The sequence below is a fragment of the Egretta garzetta genome, unplaced genomic scaffold (genome assembly GCF_000687185.1).
Source record: "Egretta garzetta isolate BGI_Z169 unplaced genomic scaffold, ASM68718v1 scaffold415, whole genome shotgun sequence".
Classification (NCBI taxonomy): Eukaryota; Metazoa; Chordata; class Aves; order Pelecaniformes; family Ardeidae; genus Egretta; species Egretta garzetta.
The window spans coordinates 1,444,183-1,463,293 of record NW_009259686.1 but is presented as its reverse complement, the minus strand read 5'-3'; the positions used below and the strand labels follow the sequence as shown (position 1 = coordinate 1,463,293).

General features: G+C 39.0%; 1 protein-coding gene across 1 annotated transcript in view; it reads right to left on the bottom strand.

The window, feature by feature from the left end:
- The window catches only part of AGPAT5 (1-acylglycerol-3-phosphate O-acyltransferase 5), a 61,455-nt gene that overhangs the window by 41,129 nt on the left and 1,215 nt on the right, over positions 1-19,111 (bottom strand). Inside the window, exons 2-5 of the mRNA XM_009638765.2 lie at positions 18,978-19,078; positions 18,226-18,238; positions 2,974-3,043; positions 2,647-2,762 (exon numbers count right to left, since the gene is read on the bottom strand). Of these exons, the coding sequence (XP_009637060.2) occupies positions 2,647-2,762; positions 2,974-3,043; positions 18,226-18,238; positions 18,978-19,078 (300 nt within the window). The remainder of the gene's footprint in view (positions 1-2,646; positions 2,763-2,973; positions 3,044-18,225; positions 18,239-18,977; positions 19,079-19,111) is intronic.

Below are 19,111 nucleotides of genomic sequence, written 5' to 3'. Positions count from 1 at the left end.
CAGAACATCAACAGGAAGGGCAGGAAGTGTTTTATGTTTTTGCACTGTTTGGTGTGATAAAAACAATAAAAATACCTATTAGCTTGCACTGCAGTCCTGCTGCATCCCGTCTCTGTCATTTAAACACACACGCATCACTACGGTTAGCAAGCTGCCTTTCATTTGTGTCACTGAATTAAATATATATAATCATCCCCCACTAAATCTTGTAGAGGTTTTATGTTTTGAGAAATCCAAAGCTGAACAGATTTTATTTAATATATATGTTTTGATTAAAAATGTAGGCTACATTCAGATTAATTTCCACAGGAACCTTCTTTTAACAGTCAATACAGCAGTCAGGAAACTGAGCGCCGGATATTCCAGACAGCAATAATAATTTTCCAAAATCTTGAAAAAAATAATTTCTGGACACCTAGTGATAGCAGATGGAATATATATTCTATCGGTATTTTAATTAAAGCAGACTTAAATCACCACCAATGTAATGACTACAGGCAAGGACAAAGAGAAAAATATTTCCATGCAACAGACTGGTCACTTCAGTGGAAGAAAAATGTAGAGATCCAGAGTCGTCAGTGGGGACAAGCATTAGAAAACAGAGAAGCCCATTTTCTCCCAATGGATACCTGCAGGGTGTGACAGTCCATATTTATTTAGGGGACTGGGACAGCAAAGCCACCAATAAAAAGAAATTGTGAACAGTTTTCTTATTTTCTCTGCAGCATATTCTTTTCTAAACATAGCAATTTTAGAAGAAAGGATGGCAACCACCCATGCTCCAGCCTAGATTAATAGCCTACTCACTAAGGCTCTTACCCAGAAGACAACAAGCATTTTCAACCATGAAGGTGAAAAAATCAAACCTGGATCTCCCAGTATCTCAGGGGACACTCTAACCTCTTACACACTGAACAGACAGTAGGCACCTCAACCGCTACCTGTGCTCTAAGATAAAATGGTGGGACAGTTCACACCCTAGTGATAGGCATCTTATGTGACATGATCCAAGAGTCCAAATCTCTGTTCAAATTAGGTATCTACAACCAAGCTAGAAGACAACATCTGATTGCTGGGAAAGGCCACTCTTTAAGGCACTTCTTGTTCTTCAACATATTAGGTAGTTCATGGATCTGTACCTCCCCTCACCCAACACTGTCTAAACCCAATCCAACTTAAATTAGCTTCTTGGAGGCAAAGTTTCAGTGTCAACAGCGACACAAGGGCTATCCTGCCTCCTTCCCTCTTCCCACCCATGCCTGCATACTCAAAACTTTCCCCCTTTTGCTGGTTCTAGCAATCAACTGATCTGACTTGACTTATGGGTGCAAGAGTTCAAGTGGTAAGAGAAAGAGCATGCAGCCAAAGATGAGGGACAGAGTAAAGCCTCCAATTTGGACATACATCTGTAGTTGCCTGCTCTTCACATATTCCTTTACAAAGTAATACATATACCCAGCATAGTATTTCTTGCAATATCCCCTGTCTTCTTGGACAGAGCTGACAGTCAACTCAATCAAACTGTCTAATTCTATTAGAATTATTTTTCTAAGTGTTTTTTGCTTTTATGTGCCTCGGTGGCGGAGGTGGGGGGCAGAAAGCAGATTAATGTTCAGGGAACAGGTAAAGACTAAAGACAGAAGCCAAAGGAGAAAAATCTTATTGAACAGGCACTTTGGAACAGTTACCCAAAATTTAATCCATTTCTATTCTAACAGCTAAGCAGCCATCTAAAACCTGAGATATATACTGTGAAGCCATTTCACCTACCAAAACATACCAATACTTCCAAACCCATCCCCCTCTACATTGTATTTCATTTGTATATAGAAACAGTCCTGCTTTCAGAAATAGCAAAGAACAGACATGACAAATTCAGAGAGGATTTTAGGGAGGTAAACACATCTACACTGTTATCCACCATCTTAGATTAAAGATCACACCCACTCAGTACATTGGCTGTACAGTGACCATGGCCCACTGTTTCTTCAGTAATTGTGTAATTTTGAGTCACATAGGTTGAGCTCTCAAACTGAAAACAAGAGGAGCATCATGCAGGAAGAGGAGAAAGTAAAAGGTAGTAATAGGAATACTGTTAGACTCAGGCTTTTGCTTAACTGAAGTCCAAAGCAAAACCATCAACACTATCAGGGAGGCTGGGATCTGCTCCACACTATACCAAGGTCCAATTTTCCTCTTTTATATTGTGCTAAAACCAAACTGAAAAATAAATAAGTACACCACAGCAATGTCAATTTACTCCCAATTTGTAGCATGACAAAAAAACCCCACAACCCATTCATAGAAAAAAAAGTCAGGTTACACCTACTGCTAAGTGGGGTTTTGGACTGTAAAAATAACAAAGTTCTAGAATAGTCTGAAATGCTTCTAACAGACTCAACAGTTTTAATTCTAGTAATAAACACCATCCATAAGAAATATTAATTTAGAAAAGCAACCCAATTCTTCAGTAACTCTCAACTAAGATACACATGTAACTACACTGAGTGAAAACAGCTATTTTCGTGTTCAAATGAACAAGTGCCAGCTCAGAACTGCATCTTCCCAGCACGTATGAGAAATAGAAGGAAAGTACACCTTACGTATTTACCCCACTAACAGCAAGGAACAAGTGAATGGGCTTACCTGTGAAAAATACCACCCGTAGAGCGGAAGCCATTTTAACCCATCTTTCAAGACATAACGGACATGCCCGAGAGCATTCTGCCTAATTGCCAGCATGTCTGCAATAATCCAGTCAACTGCAAAGACAAAAGCCCGAAATGTTTAGGTAAATTAGTTTTTAATAGCCACTGATGAAACAAAAAAGCGCATGTTGTATGTATAAATATCGTTAAAGATTTCTGAACTAGAAGTTCTTGCTCATTAGGGCAAGGCTGGAAAGAGACACAGTAAACAGACAAGCAGATTTTTTAAAATCTGTAAAAGCACTAAGACAAAAAAATTACAAACCTGTACACTGATGATTTGATAAATATATTACATTTTCTTTATGTTTTGGCAAATCCCCGTAGATTATTACCTAAAAAAAAGGAAACATAGCATTACTTCTTTATTTATTTTCATTGCATTAGGCAGTGATGAGACCCCATGAGGGAATTAGCTATTTACTAGAAAAAACTGCCAGTGAGGTAGCACCATTAACAAAAAAACACCTCATCACTGCATCAGTACCCATCATACATACAACTGACTTATCAACAAAGCAGTGAATATTAATTAATGAGGGCTTAAGACAGCTATTCTGTTCTTGTGTCTCAGCCCTAGAACTGGATCTGTGGAAGCTGACCTGCATCCACAAGATCCCTACATTAATATAATTAAAGATAAAGAGAAATCATAGACGGGTACAAACCCACCATTTAACTTCACACATCTAACAAATACGACATGCTTCAGCGAGACACTTATCATTCAATCTAAAATGGTGAGTTTTCCTGGATTAGATCAAGGACAAAATCTCAACAATTTGTCATGACTTTAACCATCAAGAATGAACACAAAAGCATGAGGTTGAGGCCTGTCTTTAAATTGGTCTTCAGCTTCCAGCCAGCAGGTTTTGTTATGTTTTTCTCTCCGTTACATTAAAGACACCCTTTAACCTTGTAGTTACCCACCCCTGAAAGGTAATTGCCTACTGGTGAAATAACCTTCTGAGAGCATGGTTACAAAGCAAGATGCTGAAGCAGTAATCCAAGTCACCGTTTAAAATGGATTAATTCAATTACTTGTAATTCAAATATAAAATGAGAAATTAACTAAACCATTTCAATTTTGAATTAAAGAATCCATGTAGCCATTTAATTATCTTTAATAAGTATTTTCATTATGTAATGAAGCTTAGTTTTTCCAACCAGTACATTCTAGGTAGCATGCACCCCTTGCTCTGCCAATACCAATGGCTGCACTCCTTCTTTCTAGAAATTAGCTGTATTAAACACATATTCTTCTTCAAAGTGACTCCATTTACCAAAAACCAAAGCGCTATTTGGAAAGTTTACCCACTTATTGTCATCACTTCCCTAGTCTGGACCACATGGGAATTTTATTGGGAAGATCTAACTACTATTCAGATCTTGATTAATATTATTTAGTATGCCAAGTCTCGTATTGATCCTTACAGAAGGTCTCTACAAGAATCTCTGGAAAATCTGCCCACCTCTCAGTTAACCTGTGATACTGGATGGATAATGCCTTGTATTGTTACACTAGGCAAAAACCCCACATAAAGCTGGATGCTTTACATTCATGCTGTTCCTTCTTTTTCAAAATGCGACTGTACTGTTGATCAAATTTTGTTTCCAAGGCAGGAAACTAGATATTGGCAAACTGAGATATTCAGTAAATACGTGAACAAAAGATCATCCAGCATACAGTAAAGAGAACATTACTTATTTGATTCTTTTTTCCCCAAAAAAAGGCATGCACAATAAATTTTTAACTGAACATTATCTGTAACAAGTCAGTTGACAAGTATATTCTGAACAGCATCCAAGAAATTCAAACAAGATTTTGCTGTAGGAGTAATTTTCACATTAAAGTTCCAGGCGATTTTATAACCTTAGTTCTGACACTCTGGGTACCACACACAAGGTAGCAGTCAGAGGGTCTGATCTTACAGTTCAGGTGCAAAAATTCCACTGAAATGCAAAAATTATCTTGCTACTCTCAGTTATGGAGTTAAAGCTTAATTTCTCAAATGTATACTTTTCCAGCAGTGTTACGCACTAGGTCCATAAATACTGTTTTCTCTAATTTCAAGTTAAGACTCCACTATGCTGTTTCTGGCAAAGACTGTTTTAGAGGAAAGGAAAAGGCCCAATACAACAAAACACTAAACCAGAAGGTCCTGAATGCTATCTGTGCTTTTTTAAAATGTAGGAAAACTAGAAGAAGAGGAAAACAAAATCTGCTCTTGACACCATAAGAGCTGCCCCACACAAGAAATAGGGTTTGAAATATACAATTTATAACTTCAACTTATAAAATTCCCACTTTAATTTACAAAGTCAAAACTTCAGTGTAATCAGACCTGCAATTCAAAGTATTCACTTGTGACTATTGCATGAGTAAAAACAAATATAAAAGATCACTCCCTTAAAAACAAAAAAGTATGATTGTGCCTGCCAAATATAACAGTTAATCTGTATTATTTTTTATTTCAATAAGATTGGATCTAGTTCACTTTTTAATCCCCGAGGAACACCCGCTCATCATTACTGTAAGCAATTTCTGTGTACAACATTATGTCTTACCGTAACAGTTACATATGTTTACATGTAATGGACCAAAATTTTTAACTCCTGATAAAACACATAGCCATATTGTTGTAAAGAATTAAAAAAACCCCAAACCCAAAACACCAAATGAACTATCCTTTCCTATTTATAATTAGTTCTCATTAAACACAAAAAAAATGGTATTTTTTAATTCAAAGCAAAGGAAGGAGTGAGAAAATCTGGGAACTATTTTGTTTGCTCAGATGGCTCAGCCTAAGAGGATGCAACAGCTTTAACTGCAGCATCATTCACCTCAGCACTTCCCATTTCAGTAATCTCGAGAGAAGGCTTATACAGTTCATGAAAGGCCATCAAATAGCTATTCATGTATCAGACATTTATGGCTAGGAACAGAGAGCTACGAACTTAGGATACGACTGTTACTGCAACCAGGTAAGAATGGCAACTTCCACCCTGCATTCTATAGAGGCTTCTTCAGATTTCACAGGAGACACCTACTCTGTGGACAGCCACACAGCTCTCCTTCCGAGAACAAAGCATTTTTGCTTTATTGTTGCATTTCTGGAAATTTTCATAGACTTTACACAACAGAAGGCTAACAGTTAAAGAGCTTTGAGTCCTGCAGAAACATTGCCCTTTTCCCTTCGAGATGACGTCTGAAGCATTCACCTGCTTGTAGATAAGGAGGCAAAGAGTCACCTCAGGGCAAGCCTTCTATTTCCAGCATCTGATGCTTTTAGGTGAACCAGAGCACCTAACGTGTTTTATAGCTGCAGAAGGGAATGATGCACTACTCTTCATGGTATCCAGAAAACCTCTGACTCCCTGCTGGTTTTTGTAGCTAACTTTGCAGAATTCCCTGCTGCAGAGACTGTGCAGTCTCTAGCTCCTTCTCAGCCTGCAGAAGAGATCTGGGGACCACAGTGAGAGCAAGCACTTCAGCGATTTACCAGGGACAGCAACGCAGAAACAAGTGTCCACAGTGCCAGGTTGTGCACATGCCCCTTTTGAAGCAGCCTGAAGAGATCAGAGTAGCCAAGAGACTCCTGGTCCTCAGAAGAAGAACAGTGACCTTCCTGGGGTCTGCAGAGCACCAGAGCAGGTAGGCTTCCCCTCGGCAGGACACCCACTAGCCAGCACCAGGGGAAGCAGTGCAGGACATACCTGGGAGGCAATTTTCAGTTTCAGAAGCTAACGGGCCGGGTGTTTCAGGTATTTTATCCACAGCTCTCCAAATGCTACAGCATACATACATTCTACCCATGTATCAGCTTGAAGGACTGAGAAGATAAATGTCCCGTCTGCCACAACAAAGCAAGGAACCAATTCGTTTGAATAGGTGCTGCTTTGTTAAGAAAAAACCAAAAGGCACGATGAAGTCAAGCAAAGAAAACAAGTTAAAAGGAAGTACAACACAGTAAGCCAAAGTAAGCAGAGATTTGAGGGAACATATTTAAAATGCAGATTTACAGTCTAACATTGGAAACATTACTTGGGTACAGAACACTAAAATGTGTGCTTTTACCCATGTTTTGGTTGTTTCACAGCCCAGTTCACAGTAACGGGTAATACGGTTACTGTTAATATGGGTCTTTCACATCTGTTTACATAGCAGTGCTGTCAAACTCAATTCAGTGAGGTCTCAAATAGAGGAAAACTGAACGCTACCAGATTCCTTTCAGTGGGAAGGCTGGTACCCAGCTTCCTTAGATGCTGTACACCGAGCCTGTTCACACACTCAGCGGGCACCAAGACACACCTCAGAGAGTTGTGGCCAGAGGTAGCTCTGATTCATTTGCAGGAGGTTACTACAAGTAGTCCTGATGGAAGAATGCACTAATTCAGTGATAGGCTGATCTAGGCATGCAAATGGGAGCTCCTGGGTGATCTGATGACACTGGTTTCAGCTTCCCTCACAGCCTCTGCTTCTTCCAAGTGCAACATAACTCAACTATGGCTGCGCTGACAGGGTAGGTCATGTAGCTATGTAAAACAGTCCTGCATGGCAGCCTCACCTGAATAACTCATAATTTGCATCAGGTTCCAGTAAAACAAAGTGGACACTCTCAATTTAGAGTTTTATTTCTTGCTTATGAAATCTGCATGTACCAGAGAAAATTAAATAGATCATGCAATCACATCCCAGCTACATCAGCTCAGTAAACAGGGCCATGACAAGAATAACTCAAGAGGTAAGAGTAATCACGCTATCACAAGACCTGCTTGCAGATCAGCTGATGACCACATCAAACTCCAAGCAAAGAGATTACCTTAACACAATAATTGGATGTGGCCGATAATGGAAGCAGTTCAGGAGCTGACCTGCAAGCAGATCTAGCACTTCTGCTTCAGTGGCAGTAAGGCAACGCAGCTGGTTATTGGTGGTAAAAACTCAGTCCATTTCATCTTGAGTCCTATCGCATGTCTACAAACACACTCATTCTTGGTTCCTCAGACTTCTTAACTCTCTTCCCTTCTCTATTCAAAGAAACCAGGTGTGAGTTGCAGAATGACTCTCCCTTCCTTGGTGTTACTTCAACAAAACTGATGTGCACTGGGGCACTTCGCAGAGAAGGGGGAACATTGTGACCAGGAAAAATGTGAGCTTCAAGTACAGGCAATAGCAACTGGAAAGAAGGACAAAAGCAGTAGGATAATAGCAGGAGAACTTTCCTTCCCTGTCCTGAAGGAAGAGAGGAAAAACAGAAGACATCAACATTTCACTTAAAAACAACCATATAAACTCCATATATTCAGCTGTGCTACACTTCTCTCTAGTTCACTACTTCTTCCTGACTACTTTTATAACTGGGATTGCATGCTCTTTGGGACAAGAGCACCTTTGTTAGCTGGGCACTACTACAATATGAGTGCTTATTAAAATAAATCGTATCCTAGGATGTATTTCTCATCTGTTTGTTAAAAAGTCTGGATATAATTTTGTGGTGAAAGGGTGGAGCTTGCATCAACAAACCACCAAAAGCAACTACCAGATACAGCTTCTGAAGTCAACACGTAGCCCCGTGCAAGCTGAATTCTGCAGCACTGCTGGTGGCATCTCATGGGAAGTTGTCAAAATTCTTAGCCTAAAAACCTGCCTGATGACACAGCCGGTCCTTTCAGCTTGTAGAGAAAGCACCTCAGATCACAGAATCTATTTACCCCTGTTTGACAACAAGTGTGCTCAAGACAGGATAGAAGTGGGGAACTTGTACTTGGTGCTGACAAATTTCTCAGGTTTTTAGATGTACTATTATAAGAATTTCAAATGGTTTTTTTCTTCATAGAAGATAAATGCGAATGAAAGTGCTTCTCTAACAGATACGGGTGTCACTTGCCTACAGCATAAGGAATATGAATAGGACAGAAGGAGAAAGGACCTTCATGTTTTAGTTTTTAGTTGCTTTTTCTCTAGATCTGAAAAAAAAAAAAGCTTACCTTTAAGTATCATTTTTCTAAAAATACCTTTAGGTCACATACAGTTTTTAAGTAATGGTCCTATTATTGCTACACCTCATAACCTCTTCAGTTAAAGAGACTATCTGCTCAATACATAATTGCACAAGGCTGAAGTCTCCTGCTCAGGCTCAGCATCAAACCATAAAATCACAATACAATCCACTTTATTGAAGCAGCGTTCACTCAGATATTCTGCAGCTATGTATTTTACTGGGACTGAGTGAAGAAAACCATTACCAAGAGACTGAGCTCTGGGGAATATTGAGAAGATTCCTATATGTAACTTTTTTTTTTTTTTTTTAAATCATTCATTTGCTTGAACCAGAAAGCAGGGAACTTAAAAAAAACCACAGTTACTGTAATTTTATTTCCTTTTTGTAATAAGACTATATTAGCAACATATATGGATTATGCAGGACTGAATCATAGCATCTGATGTTAAGTATTAAGTCTGTACATTTTTGCTTTCATACTAGCTTTTAGCCTTATGGTCTAAATTGACAAACTGCTATAAATATCAGTGGTTATGCTTTATTCAATGGCACTAGCTACATGTATAGAAGTCTAGTTCTGATGCTGAATGTAAAGGCTTTACAGTTTTTCAGCTGAATTAAACATAATTGACCCCTGAATTAAGGGAAAGCTCCTGGAATAATAAGGATTAATAAAATCTTTTAAAAAACCGCAGTTACTCTGTGAGTTATTGAAAACAAATTAATATTTATAATCAAATTTATAATTATCTATGTCAGTAAAAATACAGAGTCTTTTATTCTCTGCATATTTGACTACTTTTTGTATTTGAGCATAAAAAAGGCTTGGAAATATTTAGGCTATAAGAAATAAGTTGCCTAAATTTATATAGTTTAATATAGTTTTATATAGTTTAAATAACTTTCACTGCAGGCAGGCAGTCTGAAGAAAAATCTTGATAGCTTCACTGCAATCAGCTTACTGAAGGAAATCGAATAAACATCAGTAACTACCACACTTATTTTAGAGCAAAAGCTGAAAGAGTTTCATAGTAACATCCACAGTAACTGGAATATCCAATCTGAGCAAAAGGCTAATTTCAGAGAAAATAGGTTGCCACCATACCAAGTATATCAGGGAAATTGCAGTCAGTTTACGCTTATTTAAACAATAGTCTCAGACTAGATTCAACAAAACCACTCCAGTGGTTATCCATGGCACATCAACCACAAGCAGGAGCTCTTGACTTCTGGAGGAGCTCAGTGCTGCAGAGTGGGATTCACAAAATCTGTGATGCTGAGCCTGCCACCCTTGCATTGCCAGAATCTAGCCCACTGAAAGCAGATGCAGATCTTAAGTCCTATCCTGCCCTAACACGCTGCATGCTGCTGTTACAAGGTACATCTATGGACGGGGATTCTCCCTTCTGAAAACAAACTGCAAAATCTTCTTTTTCAAAGAAATGGTGGGGATATGTGTACATAGAGAGAACTGAACTGACACATCCTGTAAGTTGAGTTTGTGCTCTATCTCATTAAGTTAAAGAGAGGTACCATAATTTATTCCCCTTTCCGTTTCGTTTGTTTGTTTGAATAAGAAAAAAAAAAAAAAAAAAAAAAAAAAAGAGCTAAAACTTTTTTTGAGGTCCCTAGCCCTGCCAGCATATGTTAAATATAATTTGACAGTACTTTGTAGATTCAGGAGCTTTGCTTCTGGCTTCTGATCAGGGCTATACATGAGTTGAGAACTTTGCTTTAAGCACACACAATTAGTTCATTCCTGCCTGGACTCCTTAGCTATCTGAGGAACCTGAAAAAAAATAAAGGCATCTAACTTAACTGTTTCAGACTTGGTGACATAAAAAAAGCAGGACTTACCATGAACATAATTTTAAGATTTTGGCATCTGAATTCTGAAAAAAAATCCCGTTTTCAGTGCCTAAATAATTTACTGGATCTTTCTGCAAATGACTTGCCTTTGGTTACAGTGCAGTTCTACGGCATGGACTGCAGAGTGGCCCACAATTACAATCTGTAACCACCTGGGAAGGTCAAAGTAAGAGCATCTAAATAACTTTTATCATAAATCACCAGCGATTACATTTTTTTTTTTTTAACAAGTACTGCACATATTTCAAATATATATAGCACATCTGAAAGGAGATTATTTATAAGCTGAGATTTCAACAGGAGGGTTTTTCTGAACATCTGGCATCTTTGTATTACGCAAAACCTGAACATGCCTTCCAGCACAAGAGTGGAAGGAAGTATTCCACCTGTTTCATTAGGAGAGAAATAGTCTCCCTTATAAGCCTTTGGCACCTCTGAAGATTTCTTCCCGCAGATTTTTGTAATTTCCTTAAAAGAGAGGAAAAAGTGACCCATATTCAATGTAGCTATTGTTTACTTTATTACGCTTCTGTAGGGGAAGATACACAATGTCCGTGTCCCACCCCGTCCATCCCCCCCAAAATAACAGCTACGGTGCCTTGGTACATTAAGCACATTCTGGAAATGTTATCCTTTGTGCACCTCACACCAGCCAGAAGCAGGAAACCTCGTGGCAGCCTGTGCAGCGTTCCTCTGGCTAGAGCTCTTTATTACAGGAACTTTGGTTCTAAATGCCAAGGCCTCCAAGGAGGAGTTGATTGTATCTTTATTTGTAATACTCGTACAAGCGCTTGTATCAAGTACAAGGCAGAACTAGTGTGAAGTTAGCAGTGAGTCAACACACATGGGAAAGGGGATGATTAAGAAACCCCTATGTCCTCTGCTTGGGATTGTGGAATAAGATCTTTGAAAGCTCCTCCACACATCATTTTCAGTAAGCATTTAGAATTTAAACTCTGGACTTTCAAGGTGAGGCACAGGAATCATCACATGGCAAAAGAGAACATGCAAGGAGGTATCTGAGCTAGCTGCAACTAATCTGGCTCCGGACCTGAACACAGTGAACTTGAGTCAGTCTCAAAAAATAGCCACTGTTAAAAATCACACCACCACAGCATGTGAATGAGCCAGCTCACCTGCAGCTTGCTCCAGACTGTGCACTATGTTTGCTTATGCAAATAGAAACTCAGATTCCCAAGTCATGTTAGCAAACGGGACGGGATAACTCTTCCAAAGGAAAAGTTATTGGAACTACCACAATACAGTTCAAAGTCATCCACAGTTAAGTCTTTTTCTTCACATCTAGTTGCGTGCTCAAATACAGATTGGACCAAATCATGGGAGGCTAAAATAACATTTAAAAAAATCAAACGAGCATAAACTGCATGATTTCCTAGTCCCACACTGAGGAGCTAGTTACAACAGGGAAGATGACAAGTAATATGTGACAGAAATGAAATTAACAAAAGAAGAAAATAATTTCCCTGTTTTTTATCTGAAATCTTTTCACAGCATAAATTAAAATTGACAGAACAAAGATTAAAGAATATTTTTTCTCCGGAGAAGATATGCTTCCTCATAATTGTAATGTCAAAATCCCTGACATCTGAGCCTACTGTATCTAACACAACTGAAACTGAGAAAAAAAAAGTACACCCTGTAAGCCCAAGGTAAATAGTTTGAAATAATAGAAGTCAAAAGTTTAACTATGAATAGAATCTTCTCCTAGCAAGAACAGTGTCTGATGGTAGAGTACCAGGAGAAAAAACTTCTCAATTAACAATCATCCTTACATAAAGTATCTGGACACATTATGTAAGCAGAAGAAAAGGGCATAGGAGAGCACTGTAAAACTCCATGGCCCAGTATCTACCAAAACACAGTTAAATGCAAAAAGAGGAAGGTGTATAAAGCTCATGCAGGTTTAAAAAAAAAAAAAAAAAAAGTGGAATAAAAAAACCCAACATGATAAACACCATTTGTATTTTCAAATGTAAAAAATCATGCAAAATCAGGACAACTTATATTAAGAACTGAATATACTAAAAATCTTAAGATATTAAAAATAAAATACATTTAGTTTTACAATCTCATGGTCCGATTTTAAAATTTACTGGCCAAATACTTGGAATCAGAATTTGTAAGTGCATTCAAACCTGCCCTTTGCTCCTTAGCTTTTCCTACCTGACAAATACTTTTTAGGATTTTCGTAAATATATGTAGCTAAGTTTAAAATGTAAACATATATCTTAGTTTTAAATTGCAGACTGTATTAGATACGGCTCATGTAAAATTCATATTCTGTTGTAACTTGCCAATTAGAAAACATATGCTATGCAAATCTCCACACAAAGCTTCTAATTCATAAACCCAAACAGCAGTTTTGGTTCAGGTAGCTGGTACTTGATTTCTGAAAGTGCTAACAAACCTCAGCTTTAATTTATTTTATTTTTCATCTATCAGGCAGGAGGCGGGGGATGATCAGGACCAGCACCAAATGTGGAATCTCCTCATCCTAAATTCTTTCCAGATTGCTCCAGAGCCAAATCTGCAGCACACCAGAACTCCAGCTGATATCCTGATGAACTGGAGTCATGAAGGACTTCATTTTCACCTTCAGAACAACAGCCAAAGGCAGACAGAACAAAAACTAACATGTATGCAAATATATATTTTGCAGTATCTAAAAAAGAAAGAGCACAAAGCTTACATACCTAATATATCTATTTTTGCTGCCTGATACCGCAGTTGAACTAAGAGTCTAAAATTAGACACTCACCTCAATTTGAAAGCTGCATCCCTCAGGCTTAGCAGGTATCACTTAATTCCTGCTACAATAACACACAGGACTTTGTTGTATACTATAAAAGACATAGATGCCTGGAGAGAGCTGCGCCCTGAAATCTCTAATGAGATGAGCCAGGGTTAACCGCCTTCACGGAGCTAGTATCACAGCAGGAAAGCTTCACGGGGCTTCTTTCACAAGTTTATCACACAGAAGTGATTCACTTCACTACATTCTCCAGTTTCTTTTCAATCTTTGCACCGCACCGACCCCCAAATTTCTATCACTCCCCCAAGACCTTTATTTCATTATTTCTACCATTGCAAATAAAAGCCAAGTTACGATTCTCTTAACCTTTCAGCATGCCTCACAAACGCTAACATAGTTTCGCAAAGCAGCAACATGAGCGGGTGCTAGCAAGAGTTGCTGCTGCGAGCTACATGGAATGAAGTAGGGAAGCACAAGCCCTTGGAGGCTGCTTCAGCTCCCACCTGAGCTTGGAGGTTTCCCTTGCTTGCAGCTCTGCATCTTCCCGCTCAGCTCCCACATTGTCCCAGTACTCTCCCACTCCTGGACTGCCAGACTGGGAGGAGAGCTCAGGGAACTCAAGTGAAGGTTCATAAAACCAGGCTCATGCCAAAACACAGTTGCCAGCACTTTTCTTTCCAAATGCAAAAGAAAGGTGAAAAGTGACATCTACTTTTGACCTTCTGGTTATGGCATTTGCCCAGGAAATGTGTCTTCATCTCAAGGGGAGTCAGACCTTGTCACTCATATCTACCAACAGAAAGGAGTTAGAAGATGAACCTTCACCCTGCCTTGATGAAGACTGGTTATGATGCCTCTCCCACTGTGGAGAGGGAAGAACCAGGTTCCCAAGAGGTGACAACCCACCTCACCAACAGCAACCAAGAGCACCTCCTTGATGCGAGTACACTGCAACTTGGCGATTAGACTTCCGCTGCTTCTTTTGCTTCCCACCTCCGCTTTGGGCCCTCCCAAATTACCGGTTGGATGGCTGAACAGCTTCAAAAGGGAAAGCAGGGACTAAGTAAAGATAACCTCATCTGGAAAGGCTGCTGTCCTGGGAACAGAGATGGGCACAGACCTCGTAACACTCACTTCCAATGCAAACTGCCCAATAGCTAGAAGACCAAGCATCCATCCCAAGCTCAGACACTGAACTTTCCTCAGGAGAGGAGTTTCCTAGGAAGCCAAGACATGAAATACAGCCTGGGCTCTACTCCACTGGAAAGTGTTGTCAAGAGTCCAGCAGCACAGCACCTCTGTAAAGTTTTAATTTGCTCTAATCCTAAGTAGTTTTCACCCTTGTTGAGACACAGCAAGTCCAAGCTTCAATATCGATCCAGAAAGCACATTGCATTGTTTAACAGAGATCTCAAGTATTTTCTAAAGTAATTGTCAGAAATACTACAGCTCTGCTAAACAACGCTGAGGTAGCATCTGATTCTCACAGCCCTTCCAGAGTCCTGTAATGACAATGGAAACCAGAATTCCATAATGCCTTTAACGAAAGCACCACTTCCAAAAACGCCTACTCTCAGCAGGAAGTAGGGGTAGGGAATAGAGCTAACACAAGCACTGAACAAAATCCATGCACATTAATTCAGTCATGGATTTTATTCAATTGTCAAAACCTTTCAGATGGAAAACGATCCTTTAGGAAGCAGTCCGAGTGATGATTTCTTTATTATTTCTTCACTGCCACTCAATACAAAATATCAGGCACAATTAGAATGAAAAAAGAAATTGAAGAACATTTAGTCCTCATCTGGTCTGAAACACGTGCACAAACACAAAAGGCATTAATTCCATCTCCCTGTCAGCAACTGGGATAAGATGGTAAGGGTCAGAGAGAGATGACAGCATTCATCATATTGAATTACTAGTCCCTTCAGCCCTTCAGACATCCTAATCATGGGTGTATTTGCAGTCATTTTTGGTTTTCGCATTCTACGGTGAGATGCAAGTGTTTATCGTCTGTACGAAAGGTAAGAGCCCAGACTTCCCTAACAGAGTAAAGACAAAAGCAGAAACGCAACCACAGTTCACAGGCTACTTGATGATTTAGAAACTTGGGGCCAAACCTACTATTGGCACAAGCGAATGCAAGTCCTCCAAAGCATGTGAATTGCACCTGTTAGCGTCAGTGACTGCTTTGGCTCCTCGCTGATAAAATCAACATCCTCTGCTCTCTAAGGCTTACTACTCGCTTTACGTAAGAGTTCAAGCATCTCGTATCCATTCTTCCTAGAAAAGAGTACTGTAGCACTTCTGCAGCTTACAGCAGGGCAGGTGGGAACCAAGACAACCGCATCTGCATCTAAAGCAACACGGGGCCAAAGCAGGGCCGTTCTCTCCGTGCCACTTCCCAACAGACCACATTTACAGATGTTCATTACTATGAGTTTATAATCCTGGAGATTGTTCAAGAGCACTGTCATAGTGCCATGTATAGATTAATTTTATATATTTATAGCTCCTTAATAAAATTCATGGATATCTGCTAAGCTGCAGTTGCACTGACAAATTTACACAGCATTACAGGATTTCACTTTATACTCATACTGGTTTTATCCAGTTTACCTCATTTACATGATTGGTCTGTTCTGGGTTGCTTTTTGTACTCTGAATACTGGTTCTCCTATTTCCTACAACCAACTCTTGCATGACAGTCAGCAAAAGGGCTATTTTTGACAATTCATTAACAGAATTCTAATATTATTGGAAAATCTAAACATTCCATCTTTGCTCAAGTTCTCTTACACTTTGTAAAACAAATCATTTTGGAGGAAAAAAACAGGTCTGACCCAAAATTTAAAAAGGGAAGGTATTTACAGTATGAGAAAGTCAGAAACTTCTACACTTGCTTCATGAGCCACTCTCTAGAACATAAATACTCAGTAAGGGTTCGCAGCAATTATAGCTCTGCAATTATTTTAGATTCCAAGTCAAATACTTAGGAGGAAGGGAATTATTAGTCTTTCAAGATTTTCTGTCATGCAGTTCAGGTTATCATCTTATTTAGTTACATTTCACAACTGAAAAGCATTTGCTACAAAGATAAAATGCCTTCCTAGCGTGAACTAGAGCTCTTGTTTTAATAAACTTGGCTAAAAACATCCAAGTCAAGGACAAGGGGAAAAAAAAAAAAAAAAAAAAAAAGAAGAAAAATACGTTTGTGCGTATGGTCGTGAGGGGGAGACCGACTGAGATACCGGATGGACTAATAGCAGGTGATACACAGAAACATCACTTCCTGACATAAATAAATAAATAAATAAACCAAGATACACTGGTATTTCATTCAGCCAAAAGATAATCTACACTTATGATCCAACCCAACTTTATTAAGGCTGCACTCACATTACTGGGAATTTCAGCAAAGTTACTATTTTAAGATCAGACATCCCAAACATTCACAACTGCCTTGGAGTGTTATCATATTGAAAAACTACAAATACTCTAAGCGTAATAAACCAAAGAATGCTAAACAATACATAACGTTAAAGACTTTTTATATAGGGTTAGACGGTGGCAGAGCTAAGAAAAAGTCACTTAAGGCTTCGATTCAGTAAGTCACTTAAGGACCTGTATAATCCTAATGACTTTAGTGAGGCTACGCAAGAAGTTATGGTATTCTGATGGACGAGGTTGTTGGCCTCCAATTTATCCAGTTACAAAACAATATCCCAACACACTTCAATCAACTGAATAAATTAATAGACCTGAAAGAGATGCTGAATCCCTCCCTCCCGTGGCTATTACAATGCCTGCTAAAGGCCTACAGCTGCCTTTATAAAGCCACACACGTTACTATTCTGGCAGCGTTTTTTGGGATTAAGTTTAATGATGCTACACTTCTGCGTCTAAGTACGTGTCTCAAAACAGCAAGTTCACAGTAGCTCTCAGGTTACCATCCCAATCTCAAACACTCAGGCACATGCTTAACTTTCCACTGTGAAATTCAAGTTAAATATGTTCAGTGTTCACAAGAGTTGGTCTGAAAGGACACCCTGTTTCTCCTCCTTAAACAAACAGGGTGGATATCTTCCAGTTAAACAATACATGAATTTTAAGGATTCTACCTCTTACCTCTCTCACGATTCATATTTTCCAAATCTTAATTTACCTTTCAGTCTCAGTTACTATTTTACTTATCCTATGACATATGCCACATTGGTCTTGTGGGCTCTTTTTTGTTTCCGTTATCCTTTATTTCAGCTTTGCATTTATCTCTTCGTCTCTTAATATCACCTGTTGCTCACTGTGACAAAGCATCTCTTTTTTAATATTGGCCCAAGTGATCACTTGTACTACCTCCCACCATTTTTTTTTTTTGGTGTGCAGATGAAGTTTTATCAGTGCAATAAAAGAAAACAGAGGTCAACAGGCAACAGCTGCCTTTTTGTTTCTTTTGGTTAGATTTTCCTTTCTGTACCTTTATGTCACAGGCATTTTTTCGATAAAGTTCTTATCAAAAGCTCAAAGTGGTTGCTACTCTCTGCACACTATTTTTAGGAAATTTGAGTAATTTTCTATTACAATTTATATCTTGGTTTTTGGCTCTTGTTCTTAGAATGGGTTGAATTAAACTACTGTACTGCTACTTCAGCAGCTAATGACCAAGGTGTGTTATTACACATCAAGATACCTGCATTAAAGATGCTACATAAAAAGGAAGGCAGGTAAGTACTTAATCTGTGAACTACCGCTCCCTCTTCCCTTGAGATGTAAATCTCAACACAAGGTAACTAATTTGGACAAGTCACAAGGGTGAAGTTACATGAGCTACAAGCTGAATCAAAAACTAATTACCATGAAGAGAAGATCTTACTTCTGTTTTGCATCTGTTCTCTTCACCCTGATGTCAAACTGTGCAATTCTTCTATCTTTAGCTGGCTTTGGGGGTTTCCATAAGAGTTGGTATGAAGTGAGGCCTACAACTGCAGCTCAAAAGTGGAAATTAGGGGAGACCTAGCCCGATTTTGAAATAAATGCATCGTAAGAGAGTAGACAAATGCTTTAGCTGTAAATATGAAGAAGGGCCTATTTGTACCAGCTCTGTCACCTGCCAAACAACATGTAAACACTTATTCTTTACTCCCAAGCACCTATGGCTGACACGAACTTCAAATACACTTCTATATATTCAGACAACTTTGAAAGTCAGGTTTAGGCACAGTAAGCAGCTGTCATTTACGTAATTCTTCCTTACATGTAGAATTAAAAGTTGCCTTATTTACTTTCAAATTGCAGACAAACATGTAACCTTTTGAACATTTAACGTTTTGTGAGATAAGAGATTTATTTGAACGCAAATACCCCTCTGGTCACGCAAGAGAGGCTTCCAATTCTGACTTACTAACCCGAAACCTTGGACTTCAGTTTTCTGAGATACTGAATAATCACAATCCATGACTGATTTAAAATCTAAGGGCCCAGGACTGACAGCGGGTAGGCTGCATGAGAACCAAGATGTTGCAATAATTTAAAGGTTAAGTAATCTATTTGTTGAAAACTCGTAGGTGTATTAAGTACAATTAGAGTTGATTACGGTTTTCTTATCTACTGCCAATTTAACACTACAGATGTGCAACGCGGGCCACAGGGTTCAAGCGTGCAAAGCAGGCTGCCATTCGAATGCTGACAGAGCACGACCGCTGTCGCATCCCTTCCGCTTCCCCGACCTGCAAAACGAACACAAGACCAAGACTCCGTGA